This window comes from Loxodonta africana, chromosome 4 (assembly GCF_030014295.1).
Source record: "Loxodonta africana isolate mLoxAfr1 chromosome 4, mLoxAfr1.hap2, whole genome shotgun sequence".
In the NCBI taxonomy this organism is placed as follows: domain Eukaryota; kingdom Metazoa; phylum Chordata; class Mammalia; order Proboscidea; family Elephantidae; genus Loxodonta; species Loxodonta africana.
Window position 1 is genome coordinate 80,232,787 of NC_087345.1, and position 20,401 is coordinate 80,253,187.

Below are 20,401 nucleotides of genomic sequence, written 5' to 3' on the forward strand. Positions count from 1 at the left end.
CCTCACAGTTGCTACATGGTTGTAGCTGTTCCAGGCCTCACGTGTGGACATGGCATGGAAGAAGAACAAAACCTTTTCCGGGAGCTACCTAAAGTCCTCTTGACCAGGATTGGGTCATTCACTGGCCAGGGAATGGAAATACTGTGATTGGCTAGGCCAATGAAGATTCATCTCTTGAAAACATGGGAGGGGACACCTGAACAAAATCCAGTCTCCGCCAGCAACGGAGAAAGGACTGGCTGCTAGTAGGAACCACCAGGGCTTGCCCCAGTAGTTATATATTGCCCTTCCCATAAGGGTCAGTTATTTCACCTTCCATGGAGAAGACTGATAGCACACTGCTTAAGGGCAACAGTGCTGACCCTGGGTTCAGATCCCGGCTCTCCTATTAACTGGCTCTGTGACCTTGGTTAAGTTACCTAACCTTTCTGTGCCACAGTTTTCTCATCTGTAAAATGAGGGATATCAGCACTATCCAATAAAACTTTCTGGGATGATGGAAATGTTCAATGTCTGGCTAATATGGTAGCTGCAAGCCACATGTTGAAATGTGGCTAGTGCATCTGAATTTTTTAATTTAAAATTAAAAAGCTGCATGTGGCTAGTGGCTACTATATTGAGGAGCACACTTCTATATCACAGCATAGTTACAGGAGAAAAGGTACAGTACTTAAATATTTAAGTTGGAATTGAAATAGCATAGTAAGCTCTAACTAAATGTTAGCTATTTTTGTTGTCATTCATTGATGTTCTTGGTCACTAGCCCACATTCCTTGAAGACTCTAATACCTGACTCACTGTCTTTCTGCCCACCTCAGGTCTTCTGCAAACCTAGATGGCTTCAGTGTTCATGCAGACAGCCCAGTTAGCACCTCGGCCTCTTGGTCCCACGTCCTCCTCAACTCCAATGACTCAGCTCCATGTCACCACGGCCACTCACTCCCACAGATGCACCCTGTACCACACTCTCCCAGGAGAGCTGGACTGAAGTCTCATCCCTGAGTTTCTGGCCACACCATCCCAGCCCTCCAGCTTTCTTTCCCTTGCTCCCAGGACAGCTGGTCTTTAGGTCTTTGAGACTTCCAACTTCTTGACTGCATTCTTTCCTTACCCACTGGCCCCTGTGTCTTCACTTCCTTTCCTAATCAGCCTCAACTCCACAATGCTTCATTTCTACTCCTCCACCATACAGTCTCCTCCTCTGTTGTTATTAACCTTCTGAACTATCTGTCACGTTCAGACTTGCCCTTTTCAAGCCATCCTTGACACTGCAGCTAGAGTGGTCTATCTAATAAATCTCACATTACTCACCTGCCTAAGTCCTCTCATGGTTCTCTATTGCCAACTACTGCTCATTTCCAGGAGGTACCATGTTCCCACAGGTATCCATGCCTTTGCACATGCTAGGTCCTCTTCCTGGTTTAACTCTTCCCTTGTTCTTTGCCTGAATAACTACCATTTCTCTTTCAAGATTCAGTTCAAGCATCACCCCTTCCAGGAAGCCCTCTCTGATCTTCCCCAAACCCCTACTAGCTTAGGTACCCCCCCATAGGCTTCTGGGGCACCCTGTGCTCACTGGAATAGCAGCCCCGATTATCCTGTAGCATCGTTGTCTGTTAGCTAGTCAGGCTCCTCTCACCTGTAAGGGCCTGAGGATAGACACTCAACAAATGTCTGTAGAATTACTGGACACAGGTTCTGGGAGGATTGGTTTTATTCATTTGTTTGGCTGATTTTACTTTTTTAAAGGTGGAAGGGATTTTAATGAGTTTATATGCTAAGAGTAAGAAACTGTAATAATTAGAGAGTGAGTTGCAGCACTACTCACAAAGGCCAAAAGGTGGAAATAAACTCAATGCCCATCAATAGATGAATGGATAAACAAAATGTGATCCATACATACAATGGAGTATTACTCTGCCGTAAAGAGAAATGAAGTCCTGATACATGCTATGACATGGATGGACCTTGAAAACATTATGCCGAGTGATATAAGTCAGTCACAAAAGGACAAATATTGTATGATCCGACTTATATAAAATAGACAAATATATGGAGACCAAAGTTTATTAGTGCTTACCAGGGGTGGGAATAAAGGGGGGAGGGGGAATCACTGCTTAAGGGGGATGGAGTTTCTGTCAATGGTGGTGGAATAATTTGGAAAAGGACAGTGGTGATCATTGTACAACATGATGAATGGAATTAGTGTCATTGAATTGTACACTGAAAAGTTGTTGAATTGGTAAATGTTTTGTTACACATATATTTTTACCACAATAAAAAAAATTAGAGAGCGAGAGGTTGAAGACTGGGGGGACTGAGGGATGACTAATGGAACAAGAACCTGGGGTCCTGCACACAAGTGAAGGACCACACCTAAGGCTGGGGCTGAGCCTCAGGGAGGGCCCAGGCGCTGACGAGTAAGTCCGTTGATTCGGAGCAGGCAGGAAAGCGAGGGAGTTTCCAACTGATGGCCTCTGTTTCCTCTAATCCAAATGGTGACCTGGTATCAAGGTGGAGGGAAATTGAGAAGAAAGTTGAAGGCTTAGGTGAGAGAGTTGGCCAGGGGCCCACATCAGCTGCCACACTTCTTCCATGGCTTCATCTTTCTATCTCTCGATCCTCCAGGCACTGCCCAGTTCTCCTGAACATGGCACTCACTCATCTTGTCTGTGAAATATATTGAGCTTTTGCAATCAATCCATCAGTAACTTTGTTGTTGTTGGTTGCTGTCAAGTCGATTCCAACCCATAGTAGACTCAGAGTAGAACCGCACTCAATAGGGTTTCAAGGCTGTGACCTTTTGGAAGAAGATCACTGAGCCTTACTTTTGAGGTGCCTTTGGATTGGTTTGAACTGCCAACCTTTCAGCTAGTAGTCCAGTAGTCTCTTTGCACCACCCAGTAAATTTAATCCTTATGTAAGAAAATGTATGTGAAACATTTAACCCAGCAGTAGGTAAACAGTAAGTACTCAATAAAAGGTAGCCCTTGTTGTAATCAATAGCAAAAACGCATGCTGTCTTCTGATTGCATAGCAGTGTGTACAGTATATGAGTCCCTGCCCTCTGGGAGCTTATGTTCCTGTCAGGGGTGGGGGGAAAGGAAGTACCTGTAAAAGAATTAAAAAGGAATGCAAACCAATAGATAAGGATCACCAGCATCTGAAAGGTGCTTTCTTTGAACATAACCTGTACAAGAAAATGCATTTTATATCATGACCTAGAATTCAGATACGTATGTAAAACTGAAACAAAAGTTTCATGAAACCATACCTGCCCTTACTTTGTGTGATGCATTCTGATATTTTCTATTCTACTTCATTAAAAAAAAAATGATGGTCAAGGCCCACCGAATTGATTTTGTGACCAACTACTAGTTTTTTTTTTTATTGGGTTGCTAGTTTCAGTTCACAGACCATAGAGTTCTTTTTTTCATATACTTTCTCTCATGCAATTCTTAACAGCCACCTGGGGGGTGGCAGGACCAGGAAGAAGGTGAGGCAAGTGAGGCACTCACTCTCCAGGTCACGAAGGTCTTTTGGCCAATCCTGCAATTGCACACCTGAGAGTGAGTGCCTCCTTAAACTCGTACCCCAGGTACCCTAGGCGCCTCGCTTGCCTCGCGCTAGTCCAGGCCCTGTGAAGTAGGTTTAACTATTGTCCCCATTTGAGGAGGTGACACGCATGGTCACAAAGCTCTTAAGTGGAGTAAGACTCCAGCCGGATTTGCTTCTAAATTCTGAGTTCTTTCCATGATATCACCGCCCCCACTGGTGCAATCAGTTAGAGAGGAAGACAATAAACAGTTTCCTACCAGTACTTGCTCCTTACCTACCCCCTAAAGGAGCCAAAGTCAGAAAATGTGTTCACTCCTTCCCCTCCTCCTGTCCAAGTTGGGGAGGGGAGGGGAACTCTGCCCCCCTGAGTCCCCTGAGATGGAGAAGCCTGAATTCAGCTACTATCTGTGAATGTCCACAGGCAGAGTGGACACCTGGGAGGACACAAAAAGTACAGGTGCTTTGACCACATATGTGCACACACTGCGGTCCTAGTGTTGCTTGCTGTACAAGCTCATGGACAGATACCCTGCCTGCCACCTCCACCCCCCAGCTCTCCCCTCTTCAGTGTAACTGCCTTCCAGAAACGGTAAACACATACACACCTCCGACAGACTCTGTCTTGTGGTGGTAGAATTATTCCCCAAATATGGGGACCCCACCTTCCTCATCCCTGGTTTATCCTGGACCATAAAAATAGGGCTTAACGTTTACTATGTGCCCGGCATTGTTCTCAGGCATTGTTCACATGTATTACTGCATCCATTCTCACGGCCTTATGGGTTAAGACCATCATTTGCACCATTTTACAGATGATGCAACTAAAGCATAAAGAGGTTAAGTAAATTGCCCAGAGTTGTGCAGTTAGCAATATTGGCAGGATTTGAACCCAAGCAGCCTGCCTCCAGAGTTCAAGCTCTTCTATGTTCTGGGCTGTATTGGGCCCGCACATGCGTACTCCTTCGCAGACGTGCATATTTGCAGATGGGAGGTGGAGGTGTTGGGGGGCTGGTTCAGCCACTAGGGGGAAGCATAAGCCCAGCTTTGACCCCCTCAGCCCTGCCCTGTTGGAGAGAAAGAAGGGGAGTGGAAACTTCCTCCCACTCCCCACAGCGCCCCCCCCCATACCACCGTTTCTGTGCGCCCTGCCTCTCAGTTTTGGGAGCTTGAAGGCCCCTCTGGGACCCTTGGGTTCCCCTAGTTCCTTGCATAATGAAGACTGCAGAAACCACGAGTTATGACTCAGAAGCTCTGCTGGTCAAGTCTTGTGTATTTTGAGCGCTTGAGAGAGAGAGAGACAGAGTGGCGTTGCGACTGCATGTGGCTCTGAGCGCTGACATGTCTGTGTGCCTGCCTGAACGTGTGTGTGTTTGTGTATGTATGTATGTGTAGTCCTGTGGCCAGAGAAGTTGTGCATGTGTGTGTTTGTTTCTGGGTGTGTCTCAGTGTTTACCCCAGAAACAGATAGGAACTTCGCCAAGACTGCGCAGCAGATTCGTTTTCAAACCTGTGCCTTGGGAATCTGCAGTTAGTAGCTCTGACTGGTGCCAGCTCCCACCAGGGTCTGAGGAGTGGTACTCTGTGAGTGAGGAGGGGGCAAAGACTGTCTTCAGTCCCTGGTGCTCCTTCTCGAGTCTTTCAGAATTCTGAGCTGTGGGGTCCCTTCCCCCACCCCCTCCCATCAGTGGTCACGGGACCTCTAAGGCATTCCCGCCTCAGAAGGGAGGGGGGCCCAGGAGTTACAGAAGGCTTCAGGCTCCCCAGTTGCTTTTCTGGGTCCTCCACTGGAGGGAGCGCAGAGCCCAGAGGGACTTGCTTTTCCCGAGGCCCGGGTCCCTTGTGAGCCCAAACCCTAGCCCCCGCGAAAGTTTGAGTATAGGAGCGAGGCAGTTTGGGGTGGCATGTTTCTGCTTGATGTTGTGACTTCCTGGGAGAAAAAAAATCGATCGCCTCCAGGGGGACAGACAAAGTGAGTAGGGGGCAGGGGCAGCCTCCCCTCCTGCCTGGCCATAGGCCCCCCGAGGCACAGCCTTGATTTTCCGCTGCGCTCCCCGACTGGGCACTGGAGGCACACACATTCACCCCACTTTCTTCCTCTTCCTCCTCCAGCCCACTTTCTCTTCTCTGTGTCGTCAGAGCTCCAGGGAGGGACCTGGGTAGACAGAGAAGCCGGAAACAGCCAGCGGGCTGGGGCAGCTACTGCTTACACTGAAGAGAAAGGACGGGAGAGGGTTTGTGTGTGTGTGTGTGTGTCTGTGTGTGTGTCTTTTTGGTGGTAGTGGTGGAGGGGGGGTGCTGGCAGGTCCGACCCTCAACTTGCTGGACAGAACTACAGACACATGGGGCCTGGCAGTGCCCGCTGAGAGAGGGAGAAGACAGCAGAGGGGTTGCCAAGGTGAGGGGATGCCTCTGAGGGGGGTGGGGAGACCTCTGGCTATGAGTGTGGGAGAGGGGTTAAAAGGGATTCTTCCTGGGCAGGGTGGATGGTCCCCAAGAAATTGGTAGCTGGTGGTACTGGGTTTGGGCAAGTTTCGAACTCTGAAGAATCAGGGCGGGTACAGGCCCCAGCACCCCCACCCCTGCCCATGGGTCACCTCCACACTCCACCGCGGCACTTTCAAGGGGATGTAAAGCAGGGAAAGGAGGAAAAGGAGGTGCCTCTCTGGCGGGGGGACGTAGTTGCCCCTCCCTAGAAGGTTGATGCCAGAGAGCAGTGGATCCCAATCTTCACCCCCATAATGGTTCTTGTTCAAGGGTTTAGCTTGTCTGGGGGGTGAGCGAGCCCCAGATGTAGACTTCATGGTGCCCCAGAGGAGGGGGAATTTCCCCCTCAAAATTGATCCACGCTTGGCTGCTGTAAACGCTGAGATTTCCCCGGAGCCGAGTTAACCCTCCTCGTGCTGAACTGGCTCCGCCTCCCCTCCTCCTCCCCCCTCCCTGCCCCACCGCCACATACACACATTGGGCAATTCTGAGAAGCGCTTTTGCGTTTCGATCCTGTGGCCACAGGGCCAGAGGACTCGCGAATGTAGGGGTTGAGTGATCGCGTTTAGGCCAAGAAGCGGGCCGATGAGGATCCTGGACGTGGGGCTTCCCTTCCCGGTCTGGGAGGGAACACTGGCCCCGCCCCCTCACGCCGTGGCTCCTCCCCCGACTCCCTTTGTACAAGGTGGCCTGTCCAGTCTAGGCCGAAAGACCCAGCCTCGCTATGGGGTAGGGGTAGGGGTGGGGGTGGGGGTGGGCGTAACCCTGTGGGGGTGGGAGGAGTGTGGCTTCCTGATGCTTGGGGAGGTGGTGGGGGGCGGAGATTTGAAGCCAGGAGACTGGTCTCTCAGCTAGGGGATACAGAGGAAAGGGCGGCTGCCTATGGTTTAGGGCTGACCAGGAGTCCAAGGTCTGGAATTTCAGCACCGGGAGAGATGGGAGGAGCAGATAGATTGGAGCCCTCCCTTGAATCTGAAATAAACCAACCAGCTCCAGAAGGTGCCTCCCCCACCCCACGGGGTGGAGGAGAGCAAGGCCTGTTTGGAGACCCTGAGCAGAGGGGGACAAGTGGAGAAGATTCTGCCTTTGAGAGAAAAGAGCTGGAGGGGGTAAGGAGTGGCAGGAGAGGCCAGAGGATCTTGGAGCAGAGTCTGCAGAGAAGGGGCCCTCTGTTCTCCATGCCTTCAGGAGACTTAGGAGAGGCTGAAAGTGCAACAGGAGAGTTTGGGGTTACTGGGTCGGGGGAGACCCAGGGAGTTTCCATCCCCATCCTCTCCTCACCTCAGGGACAGGCACACTACATGAGAAACGTGAACTGAGAGACTCCTGGGAAACCACTGGTTACCTCCACCCTGTAGCCCACCTAGAAGTGAGGCCGCAACCCTCCCCCCATCCGCCCAGGTCTCCTGTGCTCTCTCCTTCTTTCCTTCTCTCCCCTTGGCCTTCTAGTGCCCTCTCACTTTCTCTCCCCCTCCATTATGCTTTTTCTCTTCAGGCTTATTAACCCCACCTTTCCCCCAGTCTCCCTCACTCTCTTCCTTAGTTCTTTCTACTTTCCCCCTTGTCTCCATCCCTCCTCCCTCCCTTCTCCTCCCACCCTCCCCCTCCTCATAGGATGATGGGATGTGAAGCCAGAAGGAGTCTTGACAGCACAGTGTGGTGGCTAAATCTCAAGAATTGGGCAGACTTGGATTCAAATTCTGCCACTGAAACTCACTAGCTGAGTGGTCTTGAGCAAGTTAGAGAACCTCCTTGAGCCTCAGTTTCTTCATCCATAAAAAGGGATAATTATATGTTTTTGAAATTGTTATGAGGCTCTGAGATAATACGCTTAGTGTAATTCCTCATACATAGTAAGCTCTTAATAAATGGTAGCTGTTATCGCTCTGGGGGCATTGGTGGTTCAGTGATAGAATTCTCACCTTCCATGCCAGAAAGCCTAGGAGATACCCTGGTGGCACAATGTTTAAGCACTCAGCCGTGAACCAAAAAGTTGGTGGTTCAAACTCACCCAGCGTCTCCACGGGACAAAAGATGTGGCCATCTGCTCCCATAAAGAAAGATTACAGCCTAGGAAACCCCAATGGGCAGTTCTACTCTGTCATATAGGGTTGCTATGAGTTGGAATGGAGTTGATGGCACACAACAACAACAACAAGATGTTGGAGACTCAGGTTCCCCAACCAAAATACCTCATACACAGTCACTACCCATCTGTCAGTAGAGGCTTGAATGTTACTATGGTGCTGGACAGGTTTCAGTAGACCTTTCAGACTAAGACAGACAAGGAGGAAAGGCTTGGTGATCTGAAAACCAGCCAGTGAAAACCCCGTGGATCACGAGGGCTTTATCCTGGGAATGGGGCTGTACCAGGGCAATGCTTAGTTCCGTTGTGCATGGGGTCACCATGAGTTGGGGACTAATTCGACACCAGTTAACAACAATATTATCACTCTATCATCTTCATCATCTAACCTGATGGTTTTCAAAATCTCTTGGAGCCCAGGAATTTTGAGGGGTTTTTCCAGGGACATATTTGGGGTCAGAAGGTGGGGAAAGGGACGTCGAAGCAGTGGAGCTCCAGGCCTTCCACACTTGCTTTCAACAGAGCAGCTTCAATTTTATATCTTCTGTATAGTTGAGAGGAGGCCTGGTGGTGTACTGGTTAAGAACTCGGCTGCTACCAAAAAGTGGGCAGTTCGAATCCACCAGCCGCTCCTTAGAAACCCTATGGGGCCGTTCTACTCTGTCCTGTAAGGTTGCTGCTATGAGTTGGAATTGACTCAATGGCAATGAGTTTTTTGGTACTCTACAGATTAAAAACTGTAATTGTCTACTACTTTCAAAAGTCTGGAAAGCTCTGCACTCATCCCACCCTCGTGTCTTATAGATGAGAAGACTGAGGATCACGGAGGGGAGGTCCCTTGTCCACAGAACCAGAGCTAGGTCTAGACCTGGAACCCAAGTTCCCCGCCTTCTCTGGGGGAGATTTTTCCCCACTTCCTTGATCCCCTTTTCTCCCCACCCCTCTGAAAGCCCAATTCTGCCCACCACCATTGCCACTGTGAACACCATTAAAGGTGTTACCCTGTTTCAGGCACTGACCAAGGATGTGTCTGGTTTGAGGGGATCTGGTTGTGAGTGGCAGTGGAGATGGTCTCTGGGAGGGCTGTCTACAAGAGGTCCCTGGCTGCCCCAGTAGATAGACTGAGTTGCTCAGGCACATCTCAGAGTGGGCTTTTTCCTGTCCTCCAGGCACCCTCCAAGCCCCAGATCATGTCTTTGTGGGGTCTGGTCTCCAAGATGCTCCCAGAAAAACTGCAGCGGCTCTACGTCGACTTTCCCCAACACCTGCGGCATCTCCTGGGTGACTGGCTGGAGAACCAGCCCTGGTGAGTCCCTCCAGGTCCTCCCGACCCACCTCCCTCTCATTGGACTGTCTCCCTTCACCTGTGCGATTCAGGATCTGGGACCCATTATCCCATGTGTGGTGCCAAGATTTAGAGGGCTGTCTGTGCCCACCCCCCCTCAAGACCAGACTATACATGTTGACACGTGGAGTCCCTGTGTGCAAGTGTGCAAGAACACTTCCCATAACAGCTGGAAAATGGGGGAACAAGAGGCAAGGATGAGGGCTGCAGAAGTCTGGATGGAGAATAAGGAAGGGAAAGGAGCCACTGACCTGTTTGCTGTGGGGTGGAGGGTCCAGAGAGCTGAGGAAGCCCTGGGCTGAGGCTGCTTCACCCTGATCTTCCCACAGGGAGTTCCTGGTTGGCTCAGATGCTTTCTGCTGCAACATGGCCAGCGCCCTACTCTCGGCTACTGTCCAGCGCCTTCAGACCACTGCTGGAGAGCAGGGGGAGGGGAGCACCATCTTGCAACACATCAGCACCCTGGAGGTGGGAGCAGGAGTGGAGGGGACAGGGATGGGCTCTGCTGGGACCTGGGTGGAGCTGGGGTGAGCACTGGACCCTGGAAGAAAATTGGTGTTCCTGTGGTTGACTGTTAGCTAGCATGCAAATTAGATTTAAAAGTATGCAAATGCATAAAAACTTCTGGAGTCTACAGTTGTCTCCCTTCAGTGCATGTGTGGATGGGGGGGTGGGCAGTGCGGGAATGCTGGATATGAAGGACGTGAGTAAGATCTAGGCTAACCTTGCCCATTGCCCTCGCCTCTACAGAGCATATACCAGAGGGATCCCCTGAAGCTGGTGGCCACTTTCAGACAAATACTTCAGGGGGAGAAAAAAGCTGTTATGGAACAGGTATTGTGATACCCTACTCCCCACCCCAACTCAACTCCCTGATGCCACAGCTTGAACCATGAAAATCCAGAAAAGAATTTGAATCTCAGGAAAGCCTCAGTGTTCTAAGCCCAGGATGACCAAAGGAGGTTCCTGGGGTCAGAGTGAACCCCAAGCCAAGCTCAGGGAAACTTCAAATGAGGTACAGAGGGTAGTAAGGCCTGGGGAGGACAGAGCAAAAGGTGGGGAATTGATTCTGCCAGGAGAGAGGTCTGATCTCCAGGGGGTCCCAAAAGGTCAGGAAGAGCTGCCAAAGGGGAGATGGGAGTCAGACAAGGGCTCTGTCTGTCTCCCTTTCTGCAGAGCATGGCAGAGGGCACCCCTTCAGGGAGTGGGGGCTAGGTGTTGAGGGATGGGCAGAATGTCTCACCTCTTGGCATGTGTCCCTCCTGTGCAGTTCCACCACCTGCCAATGTCTTTCCACTGGAAGCAGGAAGAACTTAAGTTTAACACAGCTCTGCAGAGGCTGCAGCATCAAGTAGGGAAGATCCGCCTTCTCCAAGAAGCCCTGAAGCAGGGGCCTGAGGCTGGCCAAGGTGGGGGCCAGGCCCTGGAGCCCCAGGAGGGTTCTGGGGAATGTGTGGGGTGTGATCCCACCTTGGACCTCACTGCTGATTTTTGTCCCCAGTCTCAGTGTCTCTGCACACCTTGATAGAAACTCCTGCCAATGGGACTGGGTCAAGGGAGGTGAGTAATGGGCTGAAAGGCGGAGCCTGAGCTCCCGGTGCAGCTCAAGGGATGGAAATTAGACCTCAGAGAGGCAAGGACTGAGGTGGGGCAGGGTAATGTCAGAGGTGAGAAAGAGAGCCCTACCCCCCAAAGCTGGGTGAGGAGGCCCTGTGTGGCCTTGGCTCAAGCCCCTCCCTGTCCACAGGCCCTGCCCACGTTGCTGCAGGAGTCTGTGGGGGAGCTGGAGGTGGTCCAGACCCTGGTGCTGAAAAGGATCCAGATTTGGAAACGGCAGCAGCAGCTGGCAGGGAATGGCGCACCCTTTGAGGAGAGCCTGGCCCCGCTACAGGAGAGGTTGGGCAGGGCTGGTGGAGAAGGGCCGACTGGGAGTGGGCACCTGCTGTCCCTGCTGGAGGGGGGCAGGTGGGCAGGACCCACGGGTGCGAGAGAGAAAAAGCCAAGTAGGAGGGCCTTGGAGCAGGCCAGTGCCAGCCGGATGGTGCACACCATCGCGCAGGTCCTGTCCTATACAGGTTTGACCGGCCAGGGGACCCAAGTGGGGCTAATCCAGCCCACGCTTTTCTCTTCAAGCCCTGTGCCCAGAGGAATGGGAGCCTTTTTCTATCTGGCCTATTGGGTGTGTTGTTGTCAAGTGCCGTCGAGTTGATTCTGACTCATAGCGAGCCCATATGACAGAGTAGAACTCCCCAAAAGGGTTTTATTGGCTGTAATTTTTATGGAAGCAGATTGCCAGGTCTTTCTCCCTTGGAGCAGTTGGGTGGGTTTGAACTACCAATTTTTCATTTAGCAGCCGAGTGCTCAACTATTGTGCTACCAGGGCTCCTTTGTTGGGTGGGGGCACCTTCTAACTTGCACACAAGCACTGTATGTGTTCGCAGCTGCCCTGGTACCAGAGCCCTGGTGAAGAGAGGCAGCTGTGTTTCCGCAGGGGGCCTGGGCACTGAAAACGAGCCCAGAGCCTCTGCAGCCCAGGTGCCCTGCAGCCACCCATTGCCTACTCCACCCCTCCACAAACACTATCCTGTTTTCTTCCTGGGTTAAGGGGAAAGGAGTGTGGGCTGGAGCAGGCAGCCTAAATCCTGTTCCCCCTGACCTCTGTCCTGGCCCCAGGTGTGAGAGCCTGGTGGACATTTATTTCCAGCTGCAGCAGGAGGTGGGGGCAGCTGGTGGGGAGCTTGAACCCAAGATCCGGGCATCGCTGGTCAGTCGGCTAGATGAAGTCCTGCGAACCCTCGTCACCAGGTATGCCCCAGGAGCTCCCAGCCTGGCCTAGAGCAAGCCCCACAGATGGAAGGAAGGGAGCTAGAGTGTGGGGAGGGTACCAGGAGGGAGCAGGCCCCTAACTCCCCTTGTGTTCTCTTCACTCCTCGCAGCTCTTTCCTGGTGGAGAAGCAGCCCCCCCAGGTTTTGAAGACTCAGACGAAGTTCCAGGCTGGGGTTCGGTTTCTGCTGGGCCTGCGGTTCCTGGGGGCCCCAGCCAAGCCCCCGCTGGTCAGGGCTGACATGGTGACTGAGAAGCAGGCGAGGGAGCTGAGTATGCCCCAAGGGCCCGGCACAGGAGCGTAAGCCAGGGCGAGGGCTGGAGAAGGTCTATTGGGGTGATGGAGGCTAGAGGAGCCTGGGGGGATGGCATCATGAAGGTGGGGTGATGGGGAGAGAGCCATGGGATGTGGGGATCCTCAGTGGTCAAGGCAGGGGAAAAGGAGGGAACCATGCAGGGGCTGGAGTGGGGCGGAAGAATCATGGTTTGGCCAAGATGGAGACTCCTGTCTTAAAAACCCAAGTGAGAGGATGCAGATTTGGGGCTGTGACAGCGGGTGGCCCACGCCATTCACCCATGGACTCAAGCTCCTCACACTCGTGGGTATACCTGGCCCAGCTGGGATGAGCTCGCTCACTCTCTGGCCTCCCTCGGCAGAGAAAGCAGCGGGGAGATCATCAACAACACAGTGCCCCTGGAGAACAGCATTCCGGGTAGTTGCTGCTCCGCCCTGTTCAAGAACCTGGTGAGGGGCTTCAGGGTGCAGTGGAGGGGGTGTGCTCAGACTGTGGGACTCTCCTGGGAGAGGGTGCCAGGAGCCCAGGAGAAGCTGTCTCTGCCCTCGCCCCTCCCGGCAGCTTTTGAAGAAAATCAAGCGGTGTGAGCGGAAGGGCACGGAGTCTGTCACCGAGGAGAAGTGTGCTGTGCTTTTCTCCACCAGCTTCACACTTGGCCCCAACAAACTTCCCATCCAGCTCCAGGTGAACCGAGGCCCCAGCCCTGCCCCAGTCTGGGACACCACACACTGGGGCCCTGAGTCCTTAATCCTCCTGACTTCCTCCTGCCTTATGTGTCTGGGATTCTTAAACCCTGGGACCAGGAAGACCTGGCGATTTGCTTCTATTAAGATTATAGCCAAGAAAATCCTATGGAGCAATTCTGTTTAGTAACAAATGGGGCCGCCATGAGTCAGAATCAACTCAATGAGACGAATTTGGTTTTTTTGTTTGTTTTTGAGCCAGGGTGAGCAGGAAGGAGTGAGTGTATATGCCTGGGAAGAAGAGTCTATAGCAACTAACACTCATTAAGCACTTTTTATAGACCAGGGCACTGTTTTAAGTGATATCTACACCCTGTTGGCACAATGGCTAAGTGCTCAGCTGCTAACCCACCCAGCGGCTCTGTGGGAGAAAGACCTGGCGATCTGCTCCCATAAAGATTACAGCCTAGAAAACCCTATGGGGGCAGTTCTACCCTGTCACATGGGGTCACTATGAGTTGAAATTGACTCAACAGCACACAACAACACACACACACATTTTGGTTTTCACAATAACATTATGAGATAGGTACTATTACTGGCCTCATTTTATAGATAAGGATATTGAGACACAGAGAGAGCAAGTAATTTGCCCAAGGTGACACAGCTCTTAAATGTTAGAGCTTTATTTGAAACCTGGAAGTCTGGCTTCATAGCATTGATGCCTATCCACTTCTCTACAGTATGGGACTAGTTCGGCTTCAGAAAGTATTTAATAACATACCGTAAGATTTTAACTATACCGTGCAAGCCCAAGAACTTCCCTATACCCTCAGTGTCAGCATGCCAAGGAAATTTCTTACCCCAATAAGAAGAACCCCCTCTCTCCATCCCCTTAAGGCCTTGTCTCTGCCCCTGGTGGTCATCGTCCATGGCAACCAAGACAACAATGCCAAAGCCACCATCCTGTGGGACAATGCCTTCTCAGAAATGGTGAGGAAAGACCCAAAGTGGGGGAACAGTGCAGGGTGGGTTTTAACATGAGGGTACATCCTGGGAGAGTACCTGTGCTGCAGGCTGGAGGGGTGGCAGACATGTAAAAATGGATTTACCTTGATTCCTTCTCATGGACCTGCTTTCGCATTCCTTCTGACATCTTTTCATTCCCAGTTTTGATGACTGTCACGTCATAGCACCATAAAACCACTGATGAAAAAGCAATGTCTTTGTGAACGAGTGAAGGAGACAGTGCTAGGAGGATGGGGTGTGGGGGAGGTAGAAGGCGTGAGGGCCGATCTAAGGAAGAACAGGGGTGATAGCCTGAGATGCCCTCTCCTTTCCCCCTTCACCCCAGGAGCGTGTGCCCTTTGTGGTGGCTGAGCGAGTGCCCTGGGAGAAAATGTGTGAAACTCTGAACCTCAAGTTCATGGCAGAGGTGGGGACCAACCGGGGCCTGCTCCCAGAGCACTTCCTCTTCTTGGCTCAGAAGATCTTCAATGACAACAGCCTCAGCATGGAGGCCTTCCAGCACCGTTCTGTGTCCTGGTCACAGTTCAACAAGGTCATTCTTCTGCCCTCCGAACCTCCCACCCAGGAGCACCCAGTGCTCTTCATATCAGAGCACTCAGCCTCCCCACCCTCCACCCAGGGATGACCCCTGGGATCTTCACTGTGCTTCATCATGCGTAGCATATCACAGTGCTTATGGGGGGCTCTGGTGCCAGGCCTTGGTCTGGGGATCAGCCCAGAGTGCTTGCTTTCTGGCACCCCTCAGGTTTCGGGAGGCCCCCTGTCCTCCCTCTTCACTGTTGACTTGCATGCCTCTCCCAGATTGTTTGTAAACTGAGCTCTGATTCAAAATGACTTTGGCCCATCGGGAAAACAGTACAATCCACGGCGAAATTCCATAGGGACGTGTGCAGTAATAATAGCTACCATGTGTTAACGGCTTACTACATGCCAGGCATTGTGCTTAACACTTTTGCGTGTTATCTTATTTAGTCCTCCCAACATCCCTTTGAGGCAGGTACTATTATTATCCCCGTTTTACAGATGAGGAACCTGATGCTCAGAGGGGTTAGGTAGTTTGTCCATGGTCTCACAGCAGGTTAGTGGCATGGCTAGGATGGAACCCCATATTTCTGACTCTTGCTGTTAACTCCTGCATTTTACTGCCTCCAAAATAGGATGGCCCAGGACTGGGTGAGTTACAAAAATGGGGAAAATGGAGATCTGGGTGTCTTGATGGCAATCAGCTGAGTAAAGTGCAGGCATGTTCTGCTCTCTTAGAAAAAAAGGAAGAAAGAAAAGCCACGAGATCAGAAGATGTGTTGGTAAAGGGAGAACAACACACACCTGGCAAGTTGCCTTTCTCTGGACTCCTCCTCGGCCGGGCCTCCTTAGGAAGATAGCGTAGCACGGTGGTTATTGGGGGCTCTGGTGCCAGACCACCTGGGGTCAAATCCCAGCTCTGCCTCTCACCAGCTGTGCTGACCTGGGCTGACTTCTCTGTGCTTCTGGAGTAAGATGAGATAGTTACAGTAGCTACCTCCATAGGCTTGTAAAGATCAATTAATATATGGAAAGGGCTTGCAATAGTGCCTGGCATATATAATAAGCTTGAATGTTAGCCATTATCATTAATTCGGTGTCAGGTCCAATTTGGTACCTGAACCCTGTGACTCTTGTGTATGTACTCACAGCCCAACTCCTGTCCCCCCTCCACCTCCGCACACACATTCTCTCCTCCCTGTCTCCCCCTGCCCCCCCCAGGAGATCCTGCTGGGTCGTGGCTTCACCTTTTGGCAGTGGTTTGATGGTGTCCTAGACCTCACCAAACGCTGTCTCCGGAGCTACTGGTCAGATAGGTGAGTCCCTGCCCCAGGTGGCCTGGGTAGCTATACCTCCAGCTCCCTCTCCACCCCGTGTCCCCACCGCCATGCTATCCTTCATCCTGGCCAGGCTGATCATCGGCTTCATCAGCAAACAGTATGTCACTAGCCTTCTTCTCAACGAGCCTGATGGGACCTTCCTCCTCCGCTTCAGTGATTCCGAGATTGGGGGCATCACCATTGCCCACGTCATCCGGGGCCAGGATGGTGAGGTCACCCCAGCTGGTCCTCTACGTCTGTGCTTGTGTCTTCTGGAGTTTCTTCTGGAGAGACATATACTAGCCTTCCTTGATGCCAACCCTACCGTTCAGGAAATTTTCCCTTGGGCCGAAATTCTCTTCTTCCTTCTGTGGTCTAAACTTCTGTCTTCTCACTGTGAGCTTTGTGGGAATGGAGACTAGCAAGCCTCCTTCCTTCAGGACTCCCACCCCAGGGGCCTCTTTCCCTTGCCTTTGTAGACTGATAATGGGTCCTGTGGCGGGGCCTGGCCCTGGGGAAGGGGAAGAACATCTGGACAGAGGGACCCAGAGTCTCATTCCTGTTGTAGGCTCCCCACAGATAGAGAACATCCAGCCGTTCTCGGCCAAGGACCTGTCCATCCGCTCACTAGGGGACCGAATCCGGGACCTTGCTCAGCTCAAAAACCTCTACCCCAAGAAACCCAAGGATGAGGCTTTCCGAAGCCACTATAAGCGTGAGCTGGAGCTGGCAGTGCTGCCTCCCTCCTGTCGCTCGCCTTCTCCCTGCTCCCAGCCGCCCCCTCTCTACCTGCCCATCGTGTCATCCCCAACTTCCCTCCCTGTCTTCTTAGTCCCACTTCTCCTGGCTCCCCATCCGCCATGCCCACCTTCTCCACCTCCCTTCCTCCCTAACTCCAAGTATTCCATGGCTCTCTTTGCCTCCCCACAACAGCTGAACAGATGGGCAAGGATGGCAGGGGTTATGTCCCAGCAACCATCAAGATGACTGTGGAAAGGTGAGTGTGATGGTGTTGATGGTGAGTGGGGCCTGGGGACTGGCACTTACCTGCAGGAAGGGGTGGTGGCATCAACCCTTGATCAGGCATATGTATTTTCCTCCTACTTTCCAGGGACCAGCCGCTTCCCACCCCAGAGCCCCAAATGCCTGCCATGGTGCCCACTTACGATCATGGAATGACCTCTGATTCCTCCATGAACATGCAGCTTGGCTCAGATATGGTGTAAGGAGCTTGAGAGACAAGAGTGGGGCTGGTCTGTGCAGAGGACTTTCAGTGTGGGCCTCTGGGAGAGCTGGCATTGGGGGCTGGAGCAGGGCATTTTCCTTTCTGTGAAAGGGGGGTTCCCCTTCCCTAGGATGGGGGTGGAAGGGGGCCCAGGAGAACAGCTGGCATCAGAGGGTGTACTTTCTTTCCCCAGGCCCCAGGTGTACCCACCACACTCTCACTCTATCCCCTCGTATCAAGCCCTCTCTCCAGAAGAACCGGTCAATGTGTTGCCAGCCTTCCAGGAGTAAGTCAGGGTTGGGAGTACCCAACTGCAGAGGGGGTAGGCATTTGCATTTGTTAGGAGAAGCTGTTCTGTGAAAAAGGGGCAGTGAATGCTACATCTCTTCTCTTGTGCCCACTCCATCAAGGCAGTAGTGGTTAAGACTGCCTAGGTTCGAATTCCAGCCTTGCCACTTAAGAACTTTGGGGGGACTTACTTAACCTCTGGGGCCTCATCTGTAAAATGGGGGAAATAATAATAATGCCTACCTCACAGGGTTATTGTGAATGTTAAATAACTTAATGATATGTGTAAAGCTGAGCACAGTACCTCCTAGCAAGAACTAGGTATTAGTTTTATCTTTCCTACCCTTGAAATCCAATGTCCCTAATTTACTGTCTTGATTTTTATTTATTCATCTATTTTGACCTTGGAGTGGCCTAATTAAAACCTAAATTTTTGTTCCCTAATTAACACCTAAAAAACCCAAAACCAAATCCATTGCCATTGAGTTGATTCTGACTCATAGTGATCCTACAGAACATAGCAGAACTGCCCCATAGGGTTTTCAAGGAGTGCCTGGTAGATTTGAACTGCCGACCTTTTGGTGAGCAGCCAAACTCTTAATCACTATGCCACTAGGGTTTCCAAGTAACACCTAGGTGCTTATTAACTCTTGTTGGTGTTAGATGCCATTAAGTCAATTTCGATTTATAGCAACCCCATGTGACAGAGTGGAACTGCCCCATAGGGCTTTCTAAGCTGTAATCTTCATGGGAGTAGATCGTCAGATCTTTCCACATGCCTGCACATGCAGTACACACACACAGCTCTCTGTGGAAGGTGGCGTTGAGCTGAGGGCGGGGGGTGAGAGCACAGGTTAGGGCACAGAGTGTTCCTCTGCCCACTCTGAGCCAGGGCCCAAAACGCACATGTACAAACAAGCAGAGCCACTGGGTGGGATGAACCGCCAACCTTTCAGTTAGCAGCTGAATGCTCCACCGCTGTGCCACCAGGGCTCCTTTATTAACTCTTAGTCAAGGTATAACATCTCCCCTCCCAGGAGCTGAAGTGGGAGTGGGGACTGTGAGGGGCTTAGAACATTCGAAGTTAGCTAGTCCAACACTCCCCCAACCATTTTACAGATGGGAAGACTGAGCTCAGGCTGTAGAATCTGGCTTGTTAATAAGGCCGCTCAGTTAGTGAGCTGTGAAGCCAGGATACGGAGCCAGAACTTCTGTCTCCTCACTCAATGGTCTTGACCTTGCTAACACCTTCCTTCCTCTGACCTTGCATCCTTCCTGCTTGCAGACCTCACCTGCAGATGCCCCCCAGCCTGAACCAGATACACCTGTCCTATGACCAACCTCACCCCCAGTGAGTGACAAACCCCTCCTGACCCCATGCTTACCATTGTTTCCCCACCTCAGCCCCTCACCTATCTCCTGTTCTGGTCCCAGCAGGGGCCTGTTGCCATGTCAGCCTCGGGAACATGCTGTGCCCACCCCTGAGCCCCTGCTCTGCTCAGATGTGCCCATGGCGGAAGAGGGATGCCTGAGCCCGCAGGTGGGAGGGTTCCCTCAGGGAACCTGGTGAGTGTTGGCCTGGGTTGGCGGCTGGGCAGGGCTGAAGAATGGGCACCATGCCTACCCTACTCTTTCCCCCTTCCTCCTTGCAGGGTCGGTGAAGACTTGTTCCCTCCCCTGCTGCCTCCTACTGAACAGGATCTCACCAAGCTACTCCTTGAGGGGCAAGGGGAGCCAGGGGGAGGGCCTCTGGGAGTCCAGCCCCTCATGCAGCCCTCCACCTATGGGCAGTCTGGGATCCCCCTGTCTCACCTGGACCTAAGGGCCAATCCCAGTTGGTAATCCCAGCTGGAGGGAGGGCCCAGAGACAGCTCTCACACTCCCAGGGATCTGCTATAGACACCTGCCCATGCTCCTGCCAAGCAGCAGAAGGGAGGGTGCCCTCTTCACCCCCTACCTAGTCCCTGGTCAGAAAAAAAGACTACCAAAAGAATGCATTGTAAGTGGAACCGATCCACTCCTTCCCTCCCACTCCTACACACACCCCTGCCCGCCCCCTTCCAGCACAGGAAGGGAAGTCAGGCTCCAAAGTGAGACATGCCTCAACACGCCTGCATATGCAGCACACACAGTGCACACACACAGTTCTCTGTGCAATCTGGGGTTGAGCCAGAGGGCGACAGAACAAGAGCACAAGTTAGGGTATGGAGTTCTCTGCCCACTCGGAGCCAGGGCCCAGGATGCACATGTAGGAACACACAGTCACCTGCATACATTCGCACTAGAGGTCAAGGATGGAGTGGAGGGGTTGGGGTGCCAGTCTCCAGGGAAAGGGGGGGGCAGTTCAGAGGTCCCTGGGTGGGAGAAGGAGGGGATCTGTACATTGGGTTACTGATGTGGGTTTTGCCCAGATTAAAAAACAAACAAAATCCCCAACACTGCAATTCCTAACAGACAGATGGAAGCTTTTCCTGTGTGTATGAGCTCACCCAGAAGTACAAGGGCTGAGTTTTGTCATGTGTCGCTGTGTGGAAAAATATGTACCTGAGACATGTTAATGTACAGATGTTACACCTAAGAACACGTGTCTATTTGATTTTGCCCGTGTGACAACACAGATTTGGAAGGGGGAGACCCCACACAAAAGACACCAGCAGTGTGTCTTTTGTACTTTCAGTTTTGAGTATGACTAGGTGACCGGGACAGTTGGGATTTGGCTCTGGCTCTGGCTGCTCAACCTCC

General features: G+C 52.0%; 1 protein-coding gene across 3 annotated transcripts; it reads left to right on the top strand.

The window, feature by feature from the left end:
- The first annotated feature begins 4,894 nt into the window (after nucleotides 1-4,894).
- Nucleotides 4,895-20,240, top strand: STAT6 (signal transducer and activator of transcription 6). Of its 3 annotated transcripts, none has more exons than XM_023557862.2 (22): nucleotides 4,898-5,953; nucleotides 9,298-9,434; nucleotides 9,803-9,941; nucleotides 10,224-10,307; nucleotides 10,744-10,882; nucleotides 10,975-11,033; nucleotides 11,221-11,369; nucleotides 12,147-12,278; nucleotides 12,410-12,598; nucleotides 12,955-13,042; nucleotides 13,155-13,277; nucleotides 14,177-14,269; nucleotides 14,631-14,837; nucleotides 16,049-16,143; nucleotides 16,238-16,374; nucleotides 16,715-16,861; nucleotides 17,080-17,143; nucleotides 17,258-17,368; nucleotides 17,565-17,657; nucleotides 18,945-19,010; nucleotides 19,094-19,225; nucleotides 19,312-20,240. In XM_023557862.2, exons 2-22 carry the CDS (start codon nucleotides 9,319-9,321, stop codon nucleotides 19,499-19,501), a joined length of 2,553 nt encoding a protein of 850 aa, XP_023413630.1. In that variant the 5' UTR covers nucleotides 4,898-5,953; nucleotides 9,298-9,318; the 3' UTR covers nucleotides 19,502-20,240. The 3 variants fall into 3 exon arrangements, with proteins under 3 accessions (XP_023413642.1, XP_023413630.1, XP_023413635.1); XM_023557867.2 differs by having other exon boundaries at nucleotides 4,900-5,953; nucleotides 19,097-19,225; XM_023557874.2 differs by lacking the exon at nucleotides 16,715-16,861 and having other exon boundaries at nucleotides 4,895-5,953.
- Nucleotides 20,241-20,401: the final 161 nt, after the last annotated feature.